This window comes from Phyllobates terribilis, unplaced genomic scaffold (genome assembly GCF_046119375.1).
Source record: "Phyllobates terribilis strain yellow unplaced genomic scaffold, ASM4611937v1 Scaffold_3__8_contigs__length_932513732, whole genome shotgun sequence".
In the NCBI taxonomy this organism is placed as follows: Eukaryota; Metazoa; Chordata; class Amphibia; order Anura; family Dendrobatidae; genus Phyllobates; species Phyllobates terribilis.
The window spans coordinates 671,801,561-671,822,424 of NW_027362763.1; the positions used below are offsets into that span (position 1 = coordinate 671,801,561).

General features: G+C 47.7%; 1 protein-coding gene across 1 annotated transcript in view; it reads right to left on the minus strand.

Moving 5' to 3' along the window:
* The window catches only part of ALK (ALK receptor tyrosine kinase), a 1,279,208-nt gene that overhangs the window by 12,333 nt on the left and 1,246,011 nt on the right, over positions 1-20,864 (minus strand). Inside the window, exons 25-28 of the mRNA XM_073671793.1 lie at positions 19,253-19,345; positions 15,980-16,081; positions 15,702-15,836; positions 14,983-15,073 (exon numbers count right to left, since the gene is read on the minus strand). Of these exons, the coding sequence (XP_073527894.1) occupies positions 14,983-15,073; positions 15,702-15,836; positions 15,980-16,081; positions 19,253-19,345 (421 nt within the window). The remainder of the gene's footprint in view (positions 1-14,982; positions 15,074-15,701; positions 15,837-15,979; positions 16,082-19,252; positions 19,346-20,864) is intronic.

Consider the following 20,864-nt stretch of genomic DNA (forward strand, 5'->3'; position numbering starts at 1 on the left):
GCTGGAGGGAGGTCTGTCGTCCAGGTCAATGATGTCATTACTACCAGCTGGAGGGAGGTCTGTCGTCAAGGTCAATGATGTCATTACTACCTGCTAGAGGGAGGTCTGTCGTCAAGATTGATGATGTCACTACTATATCAACTAAAGGGAAGACATTTTAAAATTATATATTTATTAAGGTATAAAGTTAAAAGCATGCCAAACAATTGTGCAAAAAAACAAAACAACCCGACCCACAGACTAAACGTTGTACACTAATTACCAATCAAACTATCTACTGTTAGTAGTCGTATTATCCGAGGTCAGCCTATACCCTCCTAGGTATACCTAAACAAGTAGTATATTGGTTAGATGATTTTCAGTATGACATATATCTATAACCATCCACTCAAAGGAAGATGTCTAGTACCCAATTTCAACTATAACCATCCATTCAGGTGAAAAATGCTTAAAGCCGACGCGTTTCGCCACCAACTGTCGTAGCGCCTCTTCAGGGGTAACACAAGTTAACAAGCCAATATATGGTCATGTATAACACATTACAGATAACAGTTTCTGTTTACGCCACTGAGAAATCAGCATATAAGTCTTCTCCCAGTGTCTCTTGCTGCAGCTTTTATTTAGAGATTCATCTAGTGTTCCCCGTGACCTAAGGAGACAGAAGAGGAGCAGTGGTAGTAGTTCATCTAATATTCCCCATAAAAAAATAAAATAAATAAATAAATAAATAAATAAATAAATTAGCCCGTTCCTCTGTGGCTCATATATTATATAAAAATGAGACCTACGTATAGAGGCTGCTATTCCATCATCATTTATAAACACTCATCAGATCAGAGCCAAATACTCCATTTGATGATATAGACCTGAGTCTGTCCCGCTCCATCCAGGACCCCTCAGGAATGATTTCTCTCCTAAACAAATAAACATAATGTTTTATGGGTTCCACTATCGAGCCCCTGGGACACAAAAAAAAAAAGAGAAAAAGGCCGCTCCTTCACCAGACTAAGCATATTACCGTACAGCAGAGGTCGGCTCCTCTCCTCCTTTATATTTTATTCCAGGGTATTTTTACACAAGAACTAACAATCAAGATTTCATCTCTCAGTTATGATTTCCTTTATAACTCAGGGACAGCGCTCCTTTCCTATAAAAACATATAGTGATGAAAGGTTCTTATAAACTAAAATTCCCCCAGCATTAAACTAACTTTGGACCCTCAGAGCGGGTGTATCAGAAAAACTGACCCCCTCCCTTGTATCCAATTTGAGGAAACCCAAGAATACAGGCTTACCTGTAAAACTCCAGATTCTTAATAAATGATATTTCCACACTGAAGGTTTCAGATCCACAGAACACAGAAGGAGAGGGGGAACCAAGTCAAATAAATGAAAGTGCACCCCTATTTAAAGTTTTCTTCCCACAGGGCAATCCTGATCCTGGAGACAATGTTCCTGGTTCCTACCTAAGAACATGGACGTGTCTTATAGCCCTCAAGGACCAATCATCCAAATCTGATGGTCAAACTGCCTTTGCAATAGGACCGTTGCACTTCCCCTCCTTAACCATTTTCATGCCAGCGTCGTGCACATAAAGGGCCATAATCCCGATGCTCAGTACCATCACGGCGATGCACGCCACCAAACCGCGCTAAGTGAACGCCACACCACAGACACATCCGGTGTACGCCGATCAGATGACCGCCAACACCACAACACATCATCCAACTGCACACGTGCCAGTCAGGAGGCGCCCCAAACAGAAACGCAGGGTGCGCCACCATAACGCGCGCTCCACACATGAAACGCACAACCAGACGCCCTATACCTGCGTTAGTGCGCATCACATAGTTGCGCCTGCATCGAGAGCCATGCGTCCCAAGCTGGAGCGCATGAACCTTCCCACTACTATCCAATGCCCCATTAAAGGGAACACTCAGTACACGGAGAAAAAAATAACAAAAAAAAAAGGGGATTCAGGATATTAAATTCAACTCCAACAGTTTATAATCCTTAAGAGATAAATACCCAAGAGGGTAAAGTTCACATGATCAATGGACTCCCCCTCTCTCTTTTTTCTATGTCTCACTTGTTCGGGAATATTTCCCCTGAACCGCTAGGGTTTGAAGCCGTCATGTACACCTATCGACCCATAAGGGGTCTTGGTGTATACAATTTTTTAACTTGGGATATCTTTTTAAGCAATAAAAAAACAACTTTTCTATTTCCAGAATTCCCTGGAGTACATGGCGCCGGTCTCTCTTGATTATGGGCTCTATGTAAGTGCGGTGCGGCTATTGATCACGTGAACTTTACCCTCTTGGGTATTTATCTCTTAAGGATTATAAACTGTTGGAGTTGAATTTAATATCCTGAATCCCCCTTTTTTTTTTATGTGTCCCAGGGGCTCGATAGTGTAACCCATAAAACATTATGTTTATTTGTCTAGGAGAGAAATCATTCCTGAGGGGTCCTGGATGGAGCGGGACAGACTCAGGTCTATATCATCAAATGGAGTATTTGGCTCTGATCTGATGAGTGTTTATAAATGATGATGGAATAGCAGCCTCTATACGTAGGTCTCATTTTTATATAATATATGAGCCACAGAGGAACGGGCTAATTTATTTATTTTATTTTTTTATGGGGAATATTAGATGAACTACTACCACTGCTCCTCTTCTGTCTCCTTAGGTCACGGGGAACACTAGATGAATCTCTAAATAAAAGCTGCAGCAAGAGACACTGGGAGAAGACTTATATGCTGATTTCTCAGTGGCGTAAACAGAAACTGCTATCTGTAATGTGTTATACATGACCATATATTGGCTTGTTAACTTGTGTTACCCCTGAAGAGGCGCTACGACAGTTGGTGGCGAAACGCGTCGGCATTAAGCATTTTTCACCTGAATGGATGGTTATAGTTCAAATTGGGTACTAGACATCTTCCTTTGAGTGGATGGTTATAGATATATGTCATACTGAAAATCATCTAACCAATATACTACTTGTTTAGGTATACCTAGGAGGGTATAGGCTGACCTCGGACAATACGACTACTAACAGTAGATGGGAGGCTGAACCATGATTATAACCTAGGTTATTGGTTGGGTTTTTTTCTGTTTGATTGGTAATTAGCGTACAACATTTAGTCTGTTAGTCTATGGGTCGGGTTGTTTTGTTTTTTTGCACAATTGTTTGGTATGTTTTTATATAATTTTAAAATGTCTTCCCTTTAGTTTATATATACTGTGATTGGGTAAGATTAATAACATTTATTGTTGTGAGCCCCATGATGTCACTACTACCAGTTAGCGAGTGATCTATTGTCGGGATCGATTTTATCATATCAACTAGGTGGAGTCAATTGTGGGACTGGATCATGTCTTTGTTACCGGTCACAATGGTCACTTTTGGAACCAATGATGTCAGCGCTAACCGTCCATTGCTCCTCTGCTTGAAACCATCACGGTTTGCAGATCTTTGGATAGAGATTGGTTCTGTTTTGGGCTGGCGCCATTGTCGAGGTTGATGATGTCAGTGAGGTCCACTGTCGGAATAAATAATTTTCTCTTGGGTAGCAATGACATCATTGATCTTGGGAATGGACCTATTTCTGGCTGGTAGCAATGACGAGGTCCAGGGCTTGTGCTCCATGGTCAGGATCAGTGATGTCACATTGCTTTTCCAGCTGCTAGAGATCCGCACATGGAGGAGGAGGTCTCGGTGTTTCTCCGATGAGTTTTTTCCCAACCTGGTTAATGCCGTTATCCATTTCATAGATGTAACAGTAGTGAAGCGTAAACCTCACGGCTGACGCTTCGTTACAATTACTCCTCCCCCAGATGCCTCATTACTACTTGTACACGTGCGTCAGACCCTCGAAGCTTCGCTCTATCTCTTGTCCGTCTTGTCGCTCCGTCTGACCCTCGAGGCTTCGCTCTATCTCTTGTCCGTCTTGTCGCTCCGTCAGACCCTCGAGGCTTCGCTCTATCTCTAGTCCGCCTTGTCGCTCCGTCAGACCCTCGAGGCTTCGCTCTATCTCTTGTCCGTTTTGTCGCTCCGTCTGACCCTTGAGGCTTCGCTCTATCTCTTGTCCGTCTTGTCGCTCCGTCTGACCCTCGAGGCTTCGCTCTATCTCTTGTCCGTTTTGTCGCTCCGTCAGACCCTCGAGGCTTCGCTCTATCTCTTGTCCGTTTTGTCGCTCCGTCTGACCCTCGAGGCTTCGCTCTATCTCTTGTCCGTCTTGTCGCTCCGTCAGACCCTCGAGGCTTCGCTCTATCTCTAGTCCATCTTGTCGCTCCGTCAGACCCTCGAGGCTTCGCTCTATCTCTAGTCCGCCTTGTCGCTCCATCAGACCCTCGAGGCTTCGCTCTATCTCTAGTCCGTCTTGTCGCTCCATCAGACCCTCGAGGCTTCGCTCTATCTCTTGTCCGTTTTGTCGCTCCGTCAGACCCTCCAGGCTTCGCTCTATCTCTTGTCCGTCTTGTCGCTCCGTCAGACCCTCGAGGCTTCGCTCTATCTCTAGTCCGTCTTGTCGCTCCATCAGACCCTCGAGGCTTCGCTCTATCTCTTGTCCGTTTTGTCGCTCCGTCAGACCCTCCAGGCTTCGCTCTATCTCTTGTCCGTCTTGTCGCTCCGTCAGACCCTCCAGGCTTCGCTCTATCTCTTGTCCGTCTTGTCGCTCCGTCAGACCCTCGAGGCTTCGCTCTATCTCTAGTCCGTCTTGTTGCTCCGTCAGACCCTCGCGGCTTCGCGCTATCTCTTGTCCGTCTTGTCGCTCCCTTTCTTCCCATCTCGTGGCGTCGTCCATCCACAGAACAGCGGTTAATTAAACAACACATTATGCAGCAGAGGTTAATGAAAAGCCGCCACTAATTGATTTATAATCGTCTATTTCATGACGCGAGTCGTCTGGCTCTGCTCCCAGGGTGGAATCTTTTTCTTTTTTTGGCTAAAAGTAAAAGGATCCAATAATGCGACAATATACGACTGCAGAGAGCGAGAATCAGAGGAGCCGACATAGAGGGACGGGAGCGGAGAAGAGGTTTTTCTTCCAAATCCAGCAGCAAAATCAATATGATGAAAAGACTGATGAGGCCGAACCTCTCCAGCCGCATCTATACAGGAACGTCAACTATGGAGCAATATACTGCAGATAATACATAGAAGAGGGGGTCAGCGTACATACATTACACTACTCATCCCATGTAACCTCCTGAATTATACTCCAGAGCTGCACTCACTATTCTGCTGGTGCAGTCACTGTGTATATACATTACATTACTGATCCTGAGTTACCTCCTGTATTATACTCCAGAGCTGCACTCACTATTCTGCTGGTGCAGTCACTGTGTATATACATTACATTACTGATCCTGAGTTACATCCTGTATTATACCCCAGAGCTGCACTCACTATTCTGCTGGTGCAGTCACTGTGTACATACATTACATTACTGATCCTGAGTTACATCCTGTATTATACTCCAGAGCTGCACTCACTATTCTGCTGGTGCAGTCACTGTGTACATACATTACATTACTGATCCTGAGTTACATCCTGTATTATACTCCAGAGCTGCACTCACTATTCTGCTGGTGCAGTCACTGTGTACATACATTACATTACTGATCCTGTACTGATCCTGAGTTACATCCTGTATTATACTCCAGAGCTGCACTCACTATTCTGCTGGTGCAGTCACTGTGTACATACATTACATTACTGATCCTGAGTTACATCCTGTATTATACTCCAGAGCTGCACTCACTATTCTGCTGGTGCAGTCACTGTGTACATACATTACATTACTGATCCTGAGTTACATCCTGTATTATACTCCAGAGCTGCACTCACTATTCTGCTGGTGCAGTCACTGTGTACATACATTACATTACTGATCCTGAGTTACATCCTGTATTATACTCCAGAGCTGCACTCACTATTCTGCTGGTGCAGTCACTGTGTACATACATTACATTACTGATCCTGTACTGATCCTGAGTTACATCCTGTATTATACTCCAGAGCTGCACTCACTATTCTGCTGGTGCAGTCACTGTGTACATACATTACATTACTGATCCTGTACTGATCCTGAGTTACATCCTGTATTATACTCCAGAGCTGCACTCACTATTCTGCTGGTGCAGTCACTGTGTACATACATTACATTACTGATCCTGAGTTACATCCTGTATTATACTCCAGAGCTGTGCTCACTATTCTGCTGGTGCAGTCACTGTGTACATACATTACATTACTGATCATGAGTTACCTCCTGTATTATACTCCAGAGCTGCACTCACGATTCTGCTGGTGGAGTCACTTTGTACATACATTACATTACTGATCCTGTGCTGATCCTGAGTTACATCCTGTATTATACTCCAGAGCTGCACTCACTATTCTGCTGGTGGAGTCACTGTGTACATACATTACATTACTGATCCTGAGTTACATCCTGTATTATACTCCAGAGCTGCACTCACTATTCTGCTGGTGCAGTCACTGTGTACATACATTACATTACTGATCCTGAGTTACATCCTGTATTATACTCCAGAGCTGCACTCACTATTCTGCTGGTGCAGTCACTGTGTACATACATTACATTTCTGATCCTGAGTTACATCCTGTATTATACTCCAGAGCTGCACTCACTATTCTGCTGGTGCAGTCACTGTGTACATACATTACATTACTGATCCTGAGCTACATCCTGTATTATACTCCAGAGCTGCACTCACTATTCTGCTGGTGCAGTCACTGTGTACATACATTACATTACTGATCCTGAGTTACCTCCTGTATTATACTCCAGAGCTGCACTCACTATTCTGCTGGTGCAGTCACTGTGTACATACATTACTGATCGTGTACTGATCCTGAGTTACATCCTGTATTATACTCCAGAGCTGCACTCACTATTCTGCTGGTGCAGTCACTGTGTACATACATTACATTACTGATCCTGAGTTACATCCTGTATTATACTCCAGAGCTGCACTCACTATTCTGCTGGTGCAGTCACTGTGTACATACATTACATTACTGACCCTGAGTTACATCCTGTATTATACTCCAGAGCTGCACTCACTATTCTGCTGGTGCAGTCACTGTGTACATACATTACATTACTGATCCTGAGTTACATCCTGTATTATACTCCAGAGCTGCACTCACTATTCTGCTGGTGCAGTCACTGTGTATATACATTGCATTACTGATCCTGTACTGATCCTGAGTTACATCCTGTATTATACTCCAGAGCTGCACTCACTATTCTGCTGGTGCTGTCACTGTGTACATACATTACATTACTGATCCGGAGTTACCTCCTGTATTATACTCCAGAGCTGTACTCACTATTCTGCTGGTGTAGTCACTGTGTATATACATTACATTACTGATCCTGTACTGATCCTGAGTTACATCCTGTATTATACTCCAGAGCTGCACTCACTATTCTGCTGGTGGAGTCACTGTGTACATACATTACTGATCCTCTACTGATCCTGAGTACATCCTGTATTATACTCCAGAGCTGCACTCACTATTCTGCTGGTGCAGTCACTGTGTACATACATTACATTACTGATCCCGAGTTACATCCTGTATTATACTCCAGAGCTGCACTCACTATTCTGCTGGTGCTGTCACTCTGTACATACATTACATTACTGATCCTGAGTTACATCCTGTATTATACTCCAGAGCTGCACTCACTATTCTGCTGGTGGAGTCACTGTGTACATACATTACTGATCCTGAGTTACATCCTGTATTATACTCCAGAGCTGCACTCACTATTCTGCTGGTGCAGTCACTGTGTACATACATTACATTACTGATCCTGAGTTACATCCTGTATTATACTCCAGAGCTGCACTCACTATTCTGCTGGTGCAGTCACTGTGTACATACATTACATTACTGATCCTGAGTTACCTCCTGTATTATACTCCAGAGCTGCACTCACTATTCAGCTGGTGCAGTCACTGTGTACATACATTACATTACTGATCCTGAGTTACATGCTGTACTACACTCCAGAGCTGCACTCACTATTCTGCTGGTACAGTCACTGTGTACATACATTACATTACTGATCCTGAGTTACATCCTGTATTACACTCCAGAGCTGCACTCACTATTCAGCTGGTGCAGTCACTGTGTACACACATTACATTACTGATCCTGAGATACATCCTGTATTATACTCCAGAGCTGCACTCACTATTCTGCTGATGCAGTCACTGTGTACATACATTACATTACTGATCGTGAGTTACATCCTGTATTATACTCCAGAGCTGCACTCACTATTCTGCTGGTGCAGTCACTGTGTACATACATTACATTACTGATCCTGAGTTACCTCCTGTATTATCCTCCAGAGCTGCACTCACTATTCTGCTGGTGCAGTCACCGTGTACATGCATTACATTACTGATCCTGAGTTACCTCCTGTATTATACTCCAGAGCTGCACTCACTATTCTGCTGGTGCAGTCACTGTGTACATACATTACATTACTGATCCTGAGGTACATCCTGTATTATACCCCAGAGCTGCACTCACTATTCTGCTGGTGCAATCACTGTGTACATACATTACATTACTGATCCTGAGTTACATCCTGTATTATACTCCAGAGCTGCACTCACTATTCTGCTGGTGCAGTCACTATGTACATACATTACATTACTAATCCTGAGTTACATCCTGTATTATACTCCAGAGCTGCACTCACTATTCTGCTGGTGCAGTCACTGTGTACATACATTACATTACTGATCCTGAGTTACATCCTGCATTCGGGGGGCCTGGTCTCAGGTCTGTATTCGGGGGGGTCTGGTCTCAGGTCTGTATTCGGGGGGTCTGGTCTCGGGTCTGTATTCGGGGGGCCTGGTCTCGGGTCTGCATTCGGGGGGTCCGGTCTCGGGTCTGCATTCGGGGGGTCCGGTCTCAGTTCTGTATTCGGGGGGGGGATCTGGTCTCGGATCTGTATTCAGGGGGATCTGGTCTCGGGTCCGCATTCAGGGGGGTCTTGTTTTGGGTCGGTATTCGGGGGGTCTAGTCTCGGGTCTGTATTCGGGGGGGGGGTCTGGTCTTAGGTCTTTTATTCGGGGGGGGGGGTCTGGTCTTGGGTCTGTATTCGGAGGAGTCTGGTCTTGGGTCTGTATTCGGGGGGCCTGGTCTCGGGTCTGTATTGGGGGGGCCTGATCTCGGGTCTGTATTCGGGTGGGTCTTTGTCTCAGTTCTGTATTCGGGGGGTCTTTGTCTCAGTTCTGTATTCGGGGGGTCTTTGTCTCAGTTCTGTATTCGGGGGGTCTTTGTCTCAGTTCTGTATTCGGGGGGTCTTTGTCTCAGTTCTGTGTTCGGGGGGTCTGGTCTCAGTTCTGTATTCGGGGGGTCTTTGTCTCAGTTCTGTATTCGGGGGGTCTTTGTCTCAGTTCTGCATTCGGAGGGGTCTGGTCTCAGTTCTGCATTCGGGGAGTCTTTGTCTCAGTTCTGTATTCGGGGGGTCTGGTCTCAGTTCTGCATTCGGGGAGTCTTTGTCTCAGTTCTGTATTCGGGGGGTCTTTGTCTCAGTTCTGTATTCGGGGGGTCTTTGTCTCAGTTCTGTATTCGGGGGGGTCTGGTCTCAGTTCTGTATTCGGGGGGTCTGGTCTCAGTTCTGCATTCGGGGGGGTCTGGTCTCAGTTCTGCATTCGGGGAGTCTTTGTCTCAGTTCTGCATTCGGGGGGGTCTGGTCTCAGTTCTGCATTCGGGGAGTCTTTGTCTCAGTTCTGTATTCGGGGGGTCTGGTCTCAGTTCTGCATTCGGGGAGTCTTTGTCTCAGTTCTGCATTCGGGGGGGTCTGGTCTCAGTTCTGCATTCGGGGAGTCTTTGTCTCAGTTCTGTATTCGGGGGGTCTGGTCTCAGTTCTGCATTCGGGGAGTCTTTGTCTCAGTTCTGTATTCGGGGGGTCTTTGTCTCAGTTCTGTATTCGGGGGGTCTGGTCTCAGTTCTGTATTCGGGGGGTCTTTGTCTCAGTTCTGTATTCGGGGGGTCTGGTCTCAGTTCTGTATTCGGGGGGGTCTGGTCTCAGTTCTGTATTCGGGGGGGTCTGGTCTCAGTTCTGTATTCGGGGGGGTCTTTGTCTCAGTTCTGCATTCGGGGGGTCTTTGACTCAGTTCTGTATTCGGGGAGTCTTTGTCTCAGTTCTGTATTCGGGGAGTCTTTGTCTCAGTTCTGTATTTGGGGAGTCTTTATCTCAGTTCTGTATTCGGGGGGTCTGGTCTCAGTTCTGTATTCGGGGAGTCTGGTCTCGGGTCTGTATTCGGGGGGCCTGGTCTCGGGTCTGTATTCGGGGGGTCTTTGTCTCAGTTCTGTATTCGGGGGGTCTGGTCTCAGTTCTGTATTCGGGGGGTCTGGTCTCAGTTCTGTATTCGGGGGGTCTTTGTCTCAGTTCTGTATTCGGGGGGTCTGGTCTCAGTTCTGTATTCGGGGGGTCTGGTCTCAGTTCTGTATTCGGGGGGTCTGGTCTCAGTTCTGTATTCGGGGGGTCTGGTCTCAGTTCTGCATTCGGGGAGTCTTTGTCTCAGTTCTGTATTCGGGGGGTCTTTGTCTCAGTTCTGTATTCGGGGAGTCTTTGTCTCAGTTCTGTATTTGGGGAGTCTTTGTCTCAGTTCTGTATTCGAGGGGTCTGGTCTCAGTTCTGTATTCGGGGGGTCTGGTCTCGGGTCTGTATTCGGGGGGCCTGGTCTCGGGTCTGTATTCGGGGGGTCTTTGTCTCAGTTCTGTATTCGGGGGGTCTTTGTCTCAGTTCTGTATTCGGGGGGTCTGGTCTCAGTTCTGTATTCGGGGGTCTTTGTCTCAGTTCTGTATTCGGGGGGTCTGGTCTCAGTTCTGTATTCAGGGGTCTGGTCTCAGTTCTGTATTCGGGGGAGTCTGGTCTCAGTTCTGCATTCGGGGAGTCTTTGTCTCAGTTCTGCATTCGGGGGGGTCTGGTCTCAGTTCTGCATTCGGGGAGTCTTTGTCTCAGTTCTGTATTCGGGGGGTCTGGTCTCAGTTCTGCATTCGGGGAGTCTTTGTCTCAGTTCTGTATTCGGGGGGTCTTTGTCTCAGTTCTGTATTCGGGAGGTCTGGTCTCAGTTCTGTATTCGGGGGGTCTTTGTCTCAGTTCTGTATTCGGGGGGTCTGGTCTCAGTTCTGTATTCGGGGGGGTCTGGTCTCATTTCTGTATTCGGGGGGGTCTGGTCTCATTTCTGTATTCGGGGGGGTCTTTGTCTCAGTTCTGCATTCGGGGGGTCTTTGTCTCAGTTCTGTATTCGGGGAGTCTTTGTCTCAGTTCTGTATTCGGGGAGTCTTTGTCTCAGTTCTGTATTCGGGGAGTCTTTGTCTCAGTTCTGTATTCGGGGGGGTCTGGTCTCAGTTCTGTATTCGGGGGGTCTGGTCTCGGGTCTGTATTCGGGGGGCCTGGTCTCGGGTCTGTATTCGGGGGGTCTTTGTCTAAGTTCTGTATTCGGGGGGTCTGGTCTCAGTTCTGTATTCGGGGGGGTCTGGTCTCAGTTCTGTATTCGGGGGGTCTTTGTCTCAGTTCTGTATTCGGGGGGTCTGGTCTCAGTTCTGTATTCAGGGGGTCTGGTCTCAGTTCTGTATTCGGGGAGTCTTTGTCTCAGTTCTGTATTCGGGGAGTCTTTGTCTCAGTTCTGTATTTGGGGAGTCTTCGTCTCAGTTCTGTATTCGGGGGGTCTGGTCTCGGGTCTGTATTCGGGGGGTCTGGTCTCGGGTCTGCATTCGGGGGGTCCGGTCTCAGTTCTATATTCGGGGGGGTGTCTGGTCTCGGATCTGTATTCAAGGGGATCTGGTCTCGGATCTGTATTCAGGGGGATCTGGTCTTGGGTCCGCATTCAGGGGGGTCTTGTTTTGGGTCGGTATTCGGGGGGTCTAGTCTCGGGTCTGTATTCGGGGGGGGTCTGGTCTTAGGTCTTTTATTCGGGGGGGGTCTGGTCTCGGGTCTGTATTCGGAGGAGTCTGGTCTTGGGTCTGTATTCGGGGGGCCTGGTCTCGGGTCTGTATTGGGGGGGCCTGGTCTCGGGTCTGTATTCGGGGGGTCTTTGTCTCAGTTCTGTATTCGGGGGGTCTTTGTCTCAGTTCTGTATTCGGGGGGTCTTTGTCTCAGTTCTGTATTCGGGGGGTCTTTGTCTCAGTTCTGTATTCGGGGGGTCTTTGTCTCAGTTCTGTATTCGGGGGGTCTTTGTCTCAGTTCTGTATTCGGGGGGTCTGGTCTCAGTTCTGTATTCGGGGAGTCTTTGTCTCAGTTCTGTATTCGGGGGGTCTGGTCTCAGTTCTGCATTCGGGGAGTATTTGTCTCAGTTCTGCATTCGGGGAGTATTTGTCTCAGTTCTGTATTCGGGGGGTCTTTGTCTCAGTTCTGTATTCGGGGGGTCTGGTCTCAGTTCTGTATTCGGGGGGGTCTGGTCTCAGTTCTGTATTCGGGGAGTCTTTGTCTCAGTTCTGTATTCGGGGAGTCTTTGTCTCAGTTCTGTATTTGGGGAGTCTTTGTCTCAGTTCTGTATTCGGGGGGTCTGGTCTCAGTTCTGTATTCGGGGGGTCTGGTCTCAGTTCTGTATTCGGGGGGGTCTGGTCTCGGGTCTGTATTCGGGGGGGTCGGGTCTCAGGTCTGTTTTCAGCTCTATTATATATATACTATTATATAATATGTACGTTATAGGGTTTGGTCTAGTGTCTGTATTTGTTTAGGGGGTCTGGTCTGCAGCGTCATTATTTTTCTTTAAGGGGTCTGGTCTTGGGCTGCTGTTGATGGACCTTGAATATGTAATTTGTTAGCTTGGCTTGAGCAGCCTGTTAGAGAGGAGGCTCCAGCTGGCAGACTCTGGGTCCTGGGTGTGGGGATCCCCCCTGCTGGCAGACACTGGGTCCTGGTTGTGGGGTTCCCCCTGCTGGCAGACGCTGGGTCCTGGTTGTGTGGCTCCCCCCGCTGGCAGACGCTGGGTCCTGGTTGTGGGGCTCCCCCCCACTGGCAGACGCTGGGCTCTGGTTGTGGGGCTCTGGCTGGCAGACGCTGGGTCCTGGTTGTGGGGCTCCCCCCCGCTGGCAGACGCTGGGTCCTGGTTGTAGGGCTCTGGCTGGCAAACGCTGGGTCCTGGTTTGTGGGGCTCCCCCCACTGGCAGACGCTGGGTCCTGGTTGTGGGGCTCCCGCTGGCAGACGCTGGGCTCTGGTTGTTGGGTCTGGCTGGCAGATACTGGGTCCTGGTTGTGGGGCTCCCCCCACTGGCAGACGCTGGGTCCCAGTTGTAGGGCTCTGGCTGGCAGACGCTGGGTCCTGGTTGTAGAGCTCCCGCTGGCAGACGCTGGGTCCTGGTTGTGGGGCTCCCCCCCGCTGGCAGACGCTGGGTCCTGGTTGTGGGGCTCTGGCTGGCAGACACTGGGTCCTGGTTGTAGGGCTCTGGCTGGCAGACGCTGGGTCCTGGTTGTAGGGCTCTGGCTGGCAGACGCTGGGTCCTGGTTGTAGGGCTCTGGCTGGCAGACGCTGGGTCCTGGCTGTAGGGCTCTGGCTGGCAGACGCTGGGTCCTGGTTGTAGGGCTCTGGCTGGCAGACGCTGGGTCCCGGTTGTAGGGCTCTGGCTGGCAGACACTGGGTCCTGGTTGTGGAGCTCCCGCTGGCAGACGCTGGGTCCTGGTTGTGGAGCTCCCGCTGGCAGACGCTGGGTCCCGGTTGTGGAGCTCCCACTGGCAGACGCTGGGCCCTGGTTGTGGAGCTCCCGCTGGCAGACGCTGGGTCTTGGTTGTAGGGCTCTGGCTGGCAGACGCTGGGTCTTGGTTGTAGGGCTCTGGCTGGCAGACGCTGGGTCCTGGCTGTGGAGCTCCCGCTGGCAGACGCTGGGTCTTGGTTGTAGGGTTCTGGCTGGCAGACGCTGGGTCCTGATTGTAGGGCTCTGGCTGGCAGACGCTGGGTCCTGGTTGTAGGGCTCTGGCTGGCAGACGCTGGGTCCTGGTTGTAGGGATCTGGCTGGCAGACGCTGGGTCTTGGTTGTAGGGCTCTGGCTGGCAGACGCTGGGTCCTGGTTGTGGAGCTCCCGCTCGCAGATGCTGGGTCCTGGTTGTAGGGCTCTGGCTGGCAGACGCTGGGTCCTGGTTGTGGAGCTCCCGCTGGCAGACGCTGGGTCCTGGTTGTGGAGCTCCCGCTGGCAGACGCTGGGTCCTGGTTGTAGGGCTCTGGCTGGCAGACGCTGGGTCCTGGTTGTGGAGCTCCCGCTGGCAGACGCTGGGTCCTGGTTGTGGAGCTCCCGCTGGCAGACGCTGGGTCCTGGTTGTAGGGCTCTGGCTGGCAGACGCTGGGTCCTGGTTGTGGAGCTCCCGCTGGCAGACGCTGGGTCCTGGTTGTGGAGCTCCCGCTGGCAGACGCTGGGTCCTGGTTGTAGGGCTCTGGCTGGCAGACGCTGGGTCCTGGTTGTGGAGCTCCCGCTGGCAGACACTGGGTCCTGGTTGTAGGGCTCTGGCTGGCAGACGCTGGGCCCTGGTTGTAGGGCTCTGGCTGGCAGACGCTGGGTCCTGGTTGTGGAGCTCCCGCTGGCAGACGCTGGGTCCTGGTTGTAGGGCTCTGGCTGGCAGACGCTGGGTCCTGGTTGTGGAGCTCCCGCTGGCAGACGCTGGGTCCTGGTTGTGGAGCTCCCGCTGGCAGACGCTGGGTCCTGGTTGTAGGGCTCTGGCTGGCAGACGCTGGGTCCTGGTTGTGGAGCTCCCGCTGGCAGACGCTGGGTCCTGGTTGTGGAGCTCCCGCTGGCAGACGCTGGGTCCTGGTTGTAGGGCTCTGGCTGGCAGACGCTGGGTCCTGGTTGTGGAGCTCCCGCTGGCAGACACTGGGTCCTGGTTGTAGGGCTCTGGCTGGCAGACGCTGGGCCCTGGTTGTGGGGCCCCCGCTGTATTCTGCTATTTTAGGGACAATCATTGGGTTTTGGCTGATACCTGTGTGCAGTAGTCGATTCTCTCCAGTATCATGGAAAAGTGCGGCCGGTCCTCGGGTTGATGCTGCCAACACTGCGTCATTATCCGGTACCTATAATGCACAGGTAGAAAAAACATCCGGCTATAATATACAGGGTGGGACTCTCTGCACACCTGCTTCCTGATTACCGGCCCCCTCACCTCTTTACTACATCAAATGATCAGACCAATTAGAGTTATATTATTTAAAATGCTGCATTCACATCTAGAGCTGCACTCAAAAACCTGCTGACTGCAGCGTGCCAACAGACAACCCCAATGCTGCACGGCGCGAGAGCTGGGGGCGATTACAGCTTCTGCTATATTTATTACTTGACCAAAATATTTTTTGGCAGGGTGCACCACTCCAGTCACATCCAAAGCTGCTTTCAAAACTGTAACATTGGATTTGCACACTAGTGGTAGAAAAATAAAGTTTAAAAATGCAAAAAATCCCAAAAATGTGTGTTTCTCATGGCTGCCAATCCTGGCATGATCGTGGCATAAGCAGTGCCGTAAATGGAGTCACACAATGACTTGACATGTGAAATGTAATTCAAGAATTCTATTTGCAGCTCTGGATGTGACTGGAGACTGGACCCGACTAGACTTTCCCTTATAGACGAACAAATTAATATTTCAAAGTTATATTTTATGCAAAATTGAATAGTTGGTGAGTTTATCTATCCACATTTACATACACGGGTCCTGGGCAGTTTTTGGGGGGATCCATCCTTCCTCCGCTGGTCACAAACTCCAGAACTTCCTGATTACTTTTACTGGGGTACGGCATGTAACCCAAAGAGAAAATCTCCCACAGGAGAACTCCAAAAGACCTTAAAATAAAAAACTACAGTGAAACAGTCTGCAAATCAGTGGCGAAAAATGAAGGAGTAAAAAATCAAAATGGGAACCAACCTGAAAAAGTTTTTGCAAACTTTGCAACAGTTCATTAACTCGCTTTACAGTAGAGACTTACCACGTGTCTGTCTTAGAAGTGAATATCCCTTCCATGAAGGCCTCAGGTGGCATCCACTTTACTGGCAGCATGGCACAGCCTCCTTTTCTGTAATAACTGGCCCTGGGGAGAAGGCATTAATCTACTGGTCACAAAAAAAGACGACACTTTATGGCTCTCAACTCAAGGTTAAATATTAGTGTAAAGCAATGCACCACCTGTAAAAAAAAATATATTACAGAGCTCTTCCTGCTGAAAAAAATAAAGTTTATCCCATCACTGGCGGACTAAGTATCCCAATGTTATTGCATTTCAAAGATCAGAGCATTCTACATCAGTGATGGGGGCGCTGTTGCATTGTCATCTATGGAAAAAGTTTGTGGATGGCAGTGGTAGGAAAAGGTACTGCATGCAAATAAAATAATTGTCAAATATAAAATTCAATAACTTTGGATGGAAGCATCCATCACATTAAATTATTAGAAGCCTCAATTTAGTCACAAAGACTAATTCTAAGGGGTGATACGGAGTATCATAAACATTAAATATTCCCTTAAACAATGTATCAATTGTTGGTTCCTTTCACTTGCATTGATGGAAAAAAAAATGTGAGAATGAGCATTTTGGGGTTCTTTATAACAGTTATAATCATCATCCCTTAAAAAAGGAAAATATGACATTGGTAAGAGCTTTAAAGATGTTCTTCTGCAGCGTCCATTTAGAAGGAATTATCATAACTAAATGTGCTATAATTTCTGGTAATTATTTAAAGGAAAACAACAATCTTCAGCTCTTATATATAATTATCAGCAGCGTTCAGTGCTTTTATGATCTGCAAAGTATTGGACGTGACCTTTCAAGGAAGTAATTGTTGTTCCGGTCAGACAACGCTCTGCATTAAATATTAGTTATGTTTGTTCTGCTTTGAAGCTTTTTATGCAGTTTGTTGTATTGTTGAACTGTTGCTGCTTGTTCTGATCTCATGCTGATTTTTTTTCTAACCTATTGGGGTAATAATAAAGTTGCCATTTCTGCCAGTAGAAGAATTATTTGCAACTTATTTCTAATTAGTCAATTTCTTTTCTTTACCACTAGGGGGCGATCTGTATGTGGCAAGTTAATGGGAGAGAAAAACAGATGAAAACAGATCATTCTCACGTGACTACTCAGAATAAGCTGCCTGTGTGTACATGAGGAATAACACTGTCTGGTCAGTGGATGACTGGTATCCTGCAATTTTCATTATTGTTCCCCTTTTCTGGTGCTATCTCTTTAATTTTCTAGCTGCTATTATGTTTCCCATACACAGCACGCACAGACGTGAGAGATTCCTGCTCTCCTGTCACTATGTAGCACATGTTAAGAAGCAGCAGCAGAATGGAGGACAATATATAGCAGCACTGAGCTGTGTAGCTGTGAATCCAGCTCTGGGGGTGAGCCAAAACACTTACTAGAAAGCAACAGCAGGGAGGACAATATACAGCAGTACTGAGCTGTGTAGCTGTAAATCCAGCTGTGGAGTGAGATAAATACTTACTAGAAAGCAGCTGCATGGAGGACAATATATAGCAGTACTGAGCAGTATAGGTATGAATCCAGCTCTGGGGTGAGCCAAAACACTTACTAGAAAATAACAGCATGGTGAACAATATACAGCAGTACTGAGCTGTGTGTCTGTGAATCCAGCTCTAGTGTGAAATAAATACTTACTAGAAAGCAGCAGCATGGAAGACAATAAACAGCAGTACTGAGCAATATAGGTGTGAATCCAGCTCTGTGATGAGCCAAACCAGTTACTAGAAAGCAACAGCATGGTGGACAACACATAGCAGTACTGAGCTGTGTAGCTGTGAATCCAGCTCTAGTATGAGATAAATACTTACTAGAAAGCAGCAGCATGGAGGACAATATATAGCAGCACTGAGCTGTGTAGCAGTGAATCCAGCTCTAGTGTGAGATAAATACTTACTAGAAAGCAGCAGCATGGAGGACAATATATAGCAGCACTGGGCTGTGTAGCTGTGAATTAAGCTATGTGGTGAGATAAATACTTACTAGAAAGCAGCAGCATGGAGGACAATATATAGCAGCACTGAGCTGTGTATCCAGCTCTAGTGTGAGATAAATACTTACTAGAAAGCAGCAGCATGGAGGACAATATATAGCAGCACTGGGCTGTGTAGCTGTGAATTAAGCTATGGGGTGAGATAAATACTTACTAGAAAGCAGTAGCATGGAGGACAATATATAGCAGCACTGATCTGTGTAGCTGTGAATCCAGCTCTGGGGGAGCCAAAACACTTACTAGAAAGCAGTAGCATGGAGGACAATATACAGAAATACTGAGCATTTTAGCCCTGGGTGAGATAAAACACTTACAAGAAAGCAATGAACACAGACAAAAGCTCCTTCTAAGTGATAGTGATATCTGTGCTCTATCCATTGATGACCGGCATGGTTTATATCGGTTCTGTCTGGAGTTTCCCTTTGACTTTTTTTTTTTTTTTACAGTCGTCTGATGATGTTACTCTGCATTAGTACAGACGGCCTCTAGTACTGGTTCATCTCATCACTATTTATATATCCAGGAGGACTTTGACTATGGGGTGTAAAATGCCCCCCCTTATAGATGCACCCAATTATTCAGACCATGCCCTGCTATGCCGCTATGCCTCTTTCATGTCCCCTGACTGTGCATTTGGACTCTGGGGCCCCCTGTAAAGATGGAGCACAAGAAACACTTTGGTAGTCCTGCCGCCTGGGAGGCTGCGTCTGCACCCCAGAGATTTGCCACCTCTTTATCAGGGTCGGGGAGGCCTCTTCTTTTTCTGGGAACCTCCTAGATGTTACATTAGAGCTGACAAATATGTGCTGTATATCTCCAATAGACAACAGTTGTAGTAACTACAAGTCCCATAATGCCTCCCTCAAGTATCACAAAAGCCGGTGTGGCCGAGTCGCATCTATCAGAGGATAAAGTTTTATAGATCATCACGATTAGTGAGCAGGATGGTGGACAGACACTGATGCAGGTGTAGGGCCCAGGAGAGGATACGGAGCGCTCTGTGCAGCTGCATGCCGCATGTCGCATGCAATGTATACAATGCAGCCCAATGCGAGCAGGATTCAGTACAGCGTTCACATGGCTAGGAAGAATCGCAGTTGGCATAATCTGCCTGACATTTTATTATTCAGAAGCCTGGAACAGACGGCAGAGACATCAGACGTCTTAACCCCAGGTGAAGAAGAAGGATGAGTTGTGTTTTCTTTATTAATCACTCTGGGTCTTATTACCTGTATATATCGCGAGCCATCCCGAAATCTCCAATTTTTGCAACTCTGCCAGGACCTTGACAGGTGAGGAGGCAGTTCCTCGCAGCGATGTCTCTGGAAAGACATGATCAATTATTTTAATAAAGGTCAATCAATAAATCGCTGCGACGGTCACCTCAGGACGAGCCGCTTCTCTCAGATGATCCGAAGACTTTTATACCAAGTTTCTTGGAAGTTTATACCTACAACGAGCTATCCAACCATCAGGGGTCATTTTAGCCATCTTGCTGTGAAATAGCGCCCCCCATTCTCCATTTTGGTTTTTAAAACTGAATTAGCGTATAGTTTACAGTGGGTACGGAAAGTATTCAGACCCTTTTAAACTTTTCACTCTGTTTCATTGCAGCCATTTGGTAAGTTCTAAAAAGTTCATTTTTTTTCTCATTAATGTACACTCTGCACCCCATCTGGACTGAAAAAAAACAGAAATGTAGAAATTTTATTAAAAAAGAAAACTGAAATATCCCATGGTCATAAGTATTCAGACCCTTTGCTCAGTATTGAGTAGAAGCCCCCTTTTGAGCTAGTACAGCCATGAGTCTTCTTGGGAATGATGCAAGAAGTTTTTCACACCTGGATTTGGGGATCCTCGGCCATTCTTCCTCGCAGATCCTCTCCAGTTCCGTCAGGTAGGATGGTGAACGTTGATGGACAGCCATTTTCAGGTCTCTCCAGAGATGCTCAATTGGGTTTAGGTCAGGGCTCTGGCTGGGCCAGTCAAGAATGGTCACAGAGTTGTTCTGAAGCCTCTCCTTTGTTATTTTAGCTGTGTGCTTAGGGTCATTGTCTTGTTGGAAGGTGAACCTTCGGCCAAGTCTGAGGTCCAGAGCACTCTGGAAGAGGTTTTCATCCAGGATATCTCTGTACTTGGCTGCATTCATGTTTCCTTCAATTGCAACCAGTCGTCCTGTCCCTGCAGCTGAAAAACACCCCCATAGCATGATGCTGCCACCACCATGTTTCACTGTTGGGATTGTATTGGGCAGGTGATGAGCAGTGCCTGGTTTTCTCCACACATACCGCTTAGAATTATCACCAAAAAGTTCTATCTTCGTCTCATCAGACCAGAGAATCTTATTTCTCATAGTCTGGGAGTCCTTCATGTGTTTTTGAGCAAACTCTACGCGGGCTTTCATATGTCTTGCACTGAGGAGAGGCTTCCGTCGGGCCACTCTGCCATAAAGGCCCGACTGGTGGAGGGCTGCAGTGATAGTTGACTTTGTGGAACTTTCTCCCATCTCCCTACTGCATCTCTGGAGCTCAGCCACAGTGATCTTGGGGTTCTTCTTTACCTCTCTCACCAAGGCTCTTCTCCCACGATTGCTCAGTTTGGATGGACGGCCAGGTCTAGGAAGAGTTCTGGTGGTCCCAAACGTCTTCCATTTAAGGATTATGGAGGCCACTGTGCTCTTAGGAACCTTGAGTAATGCAGAAATTCTTTTGTAACCTTGGCCAGATCTGTGCCTTGCCACAATTCTGTCTCTGAGCTCCTTGGGCAGTTCCTTTGAGCTGATGATTCTCATTTGGCCTGACATGCACTGCGAGCTGTGAGGTCTTATATAGACAGGTGTGT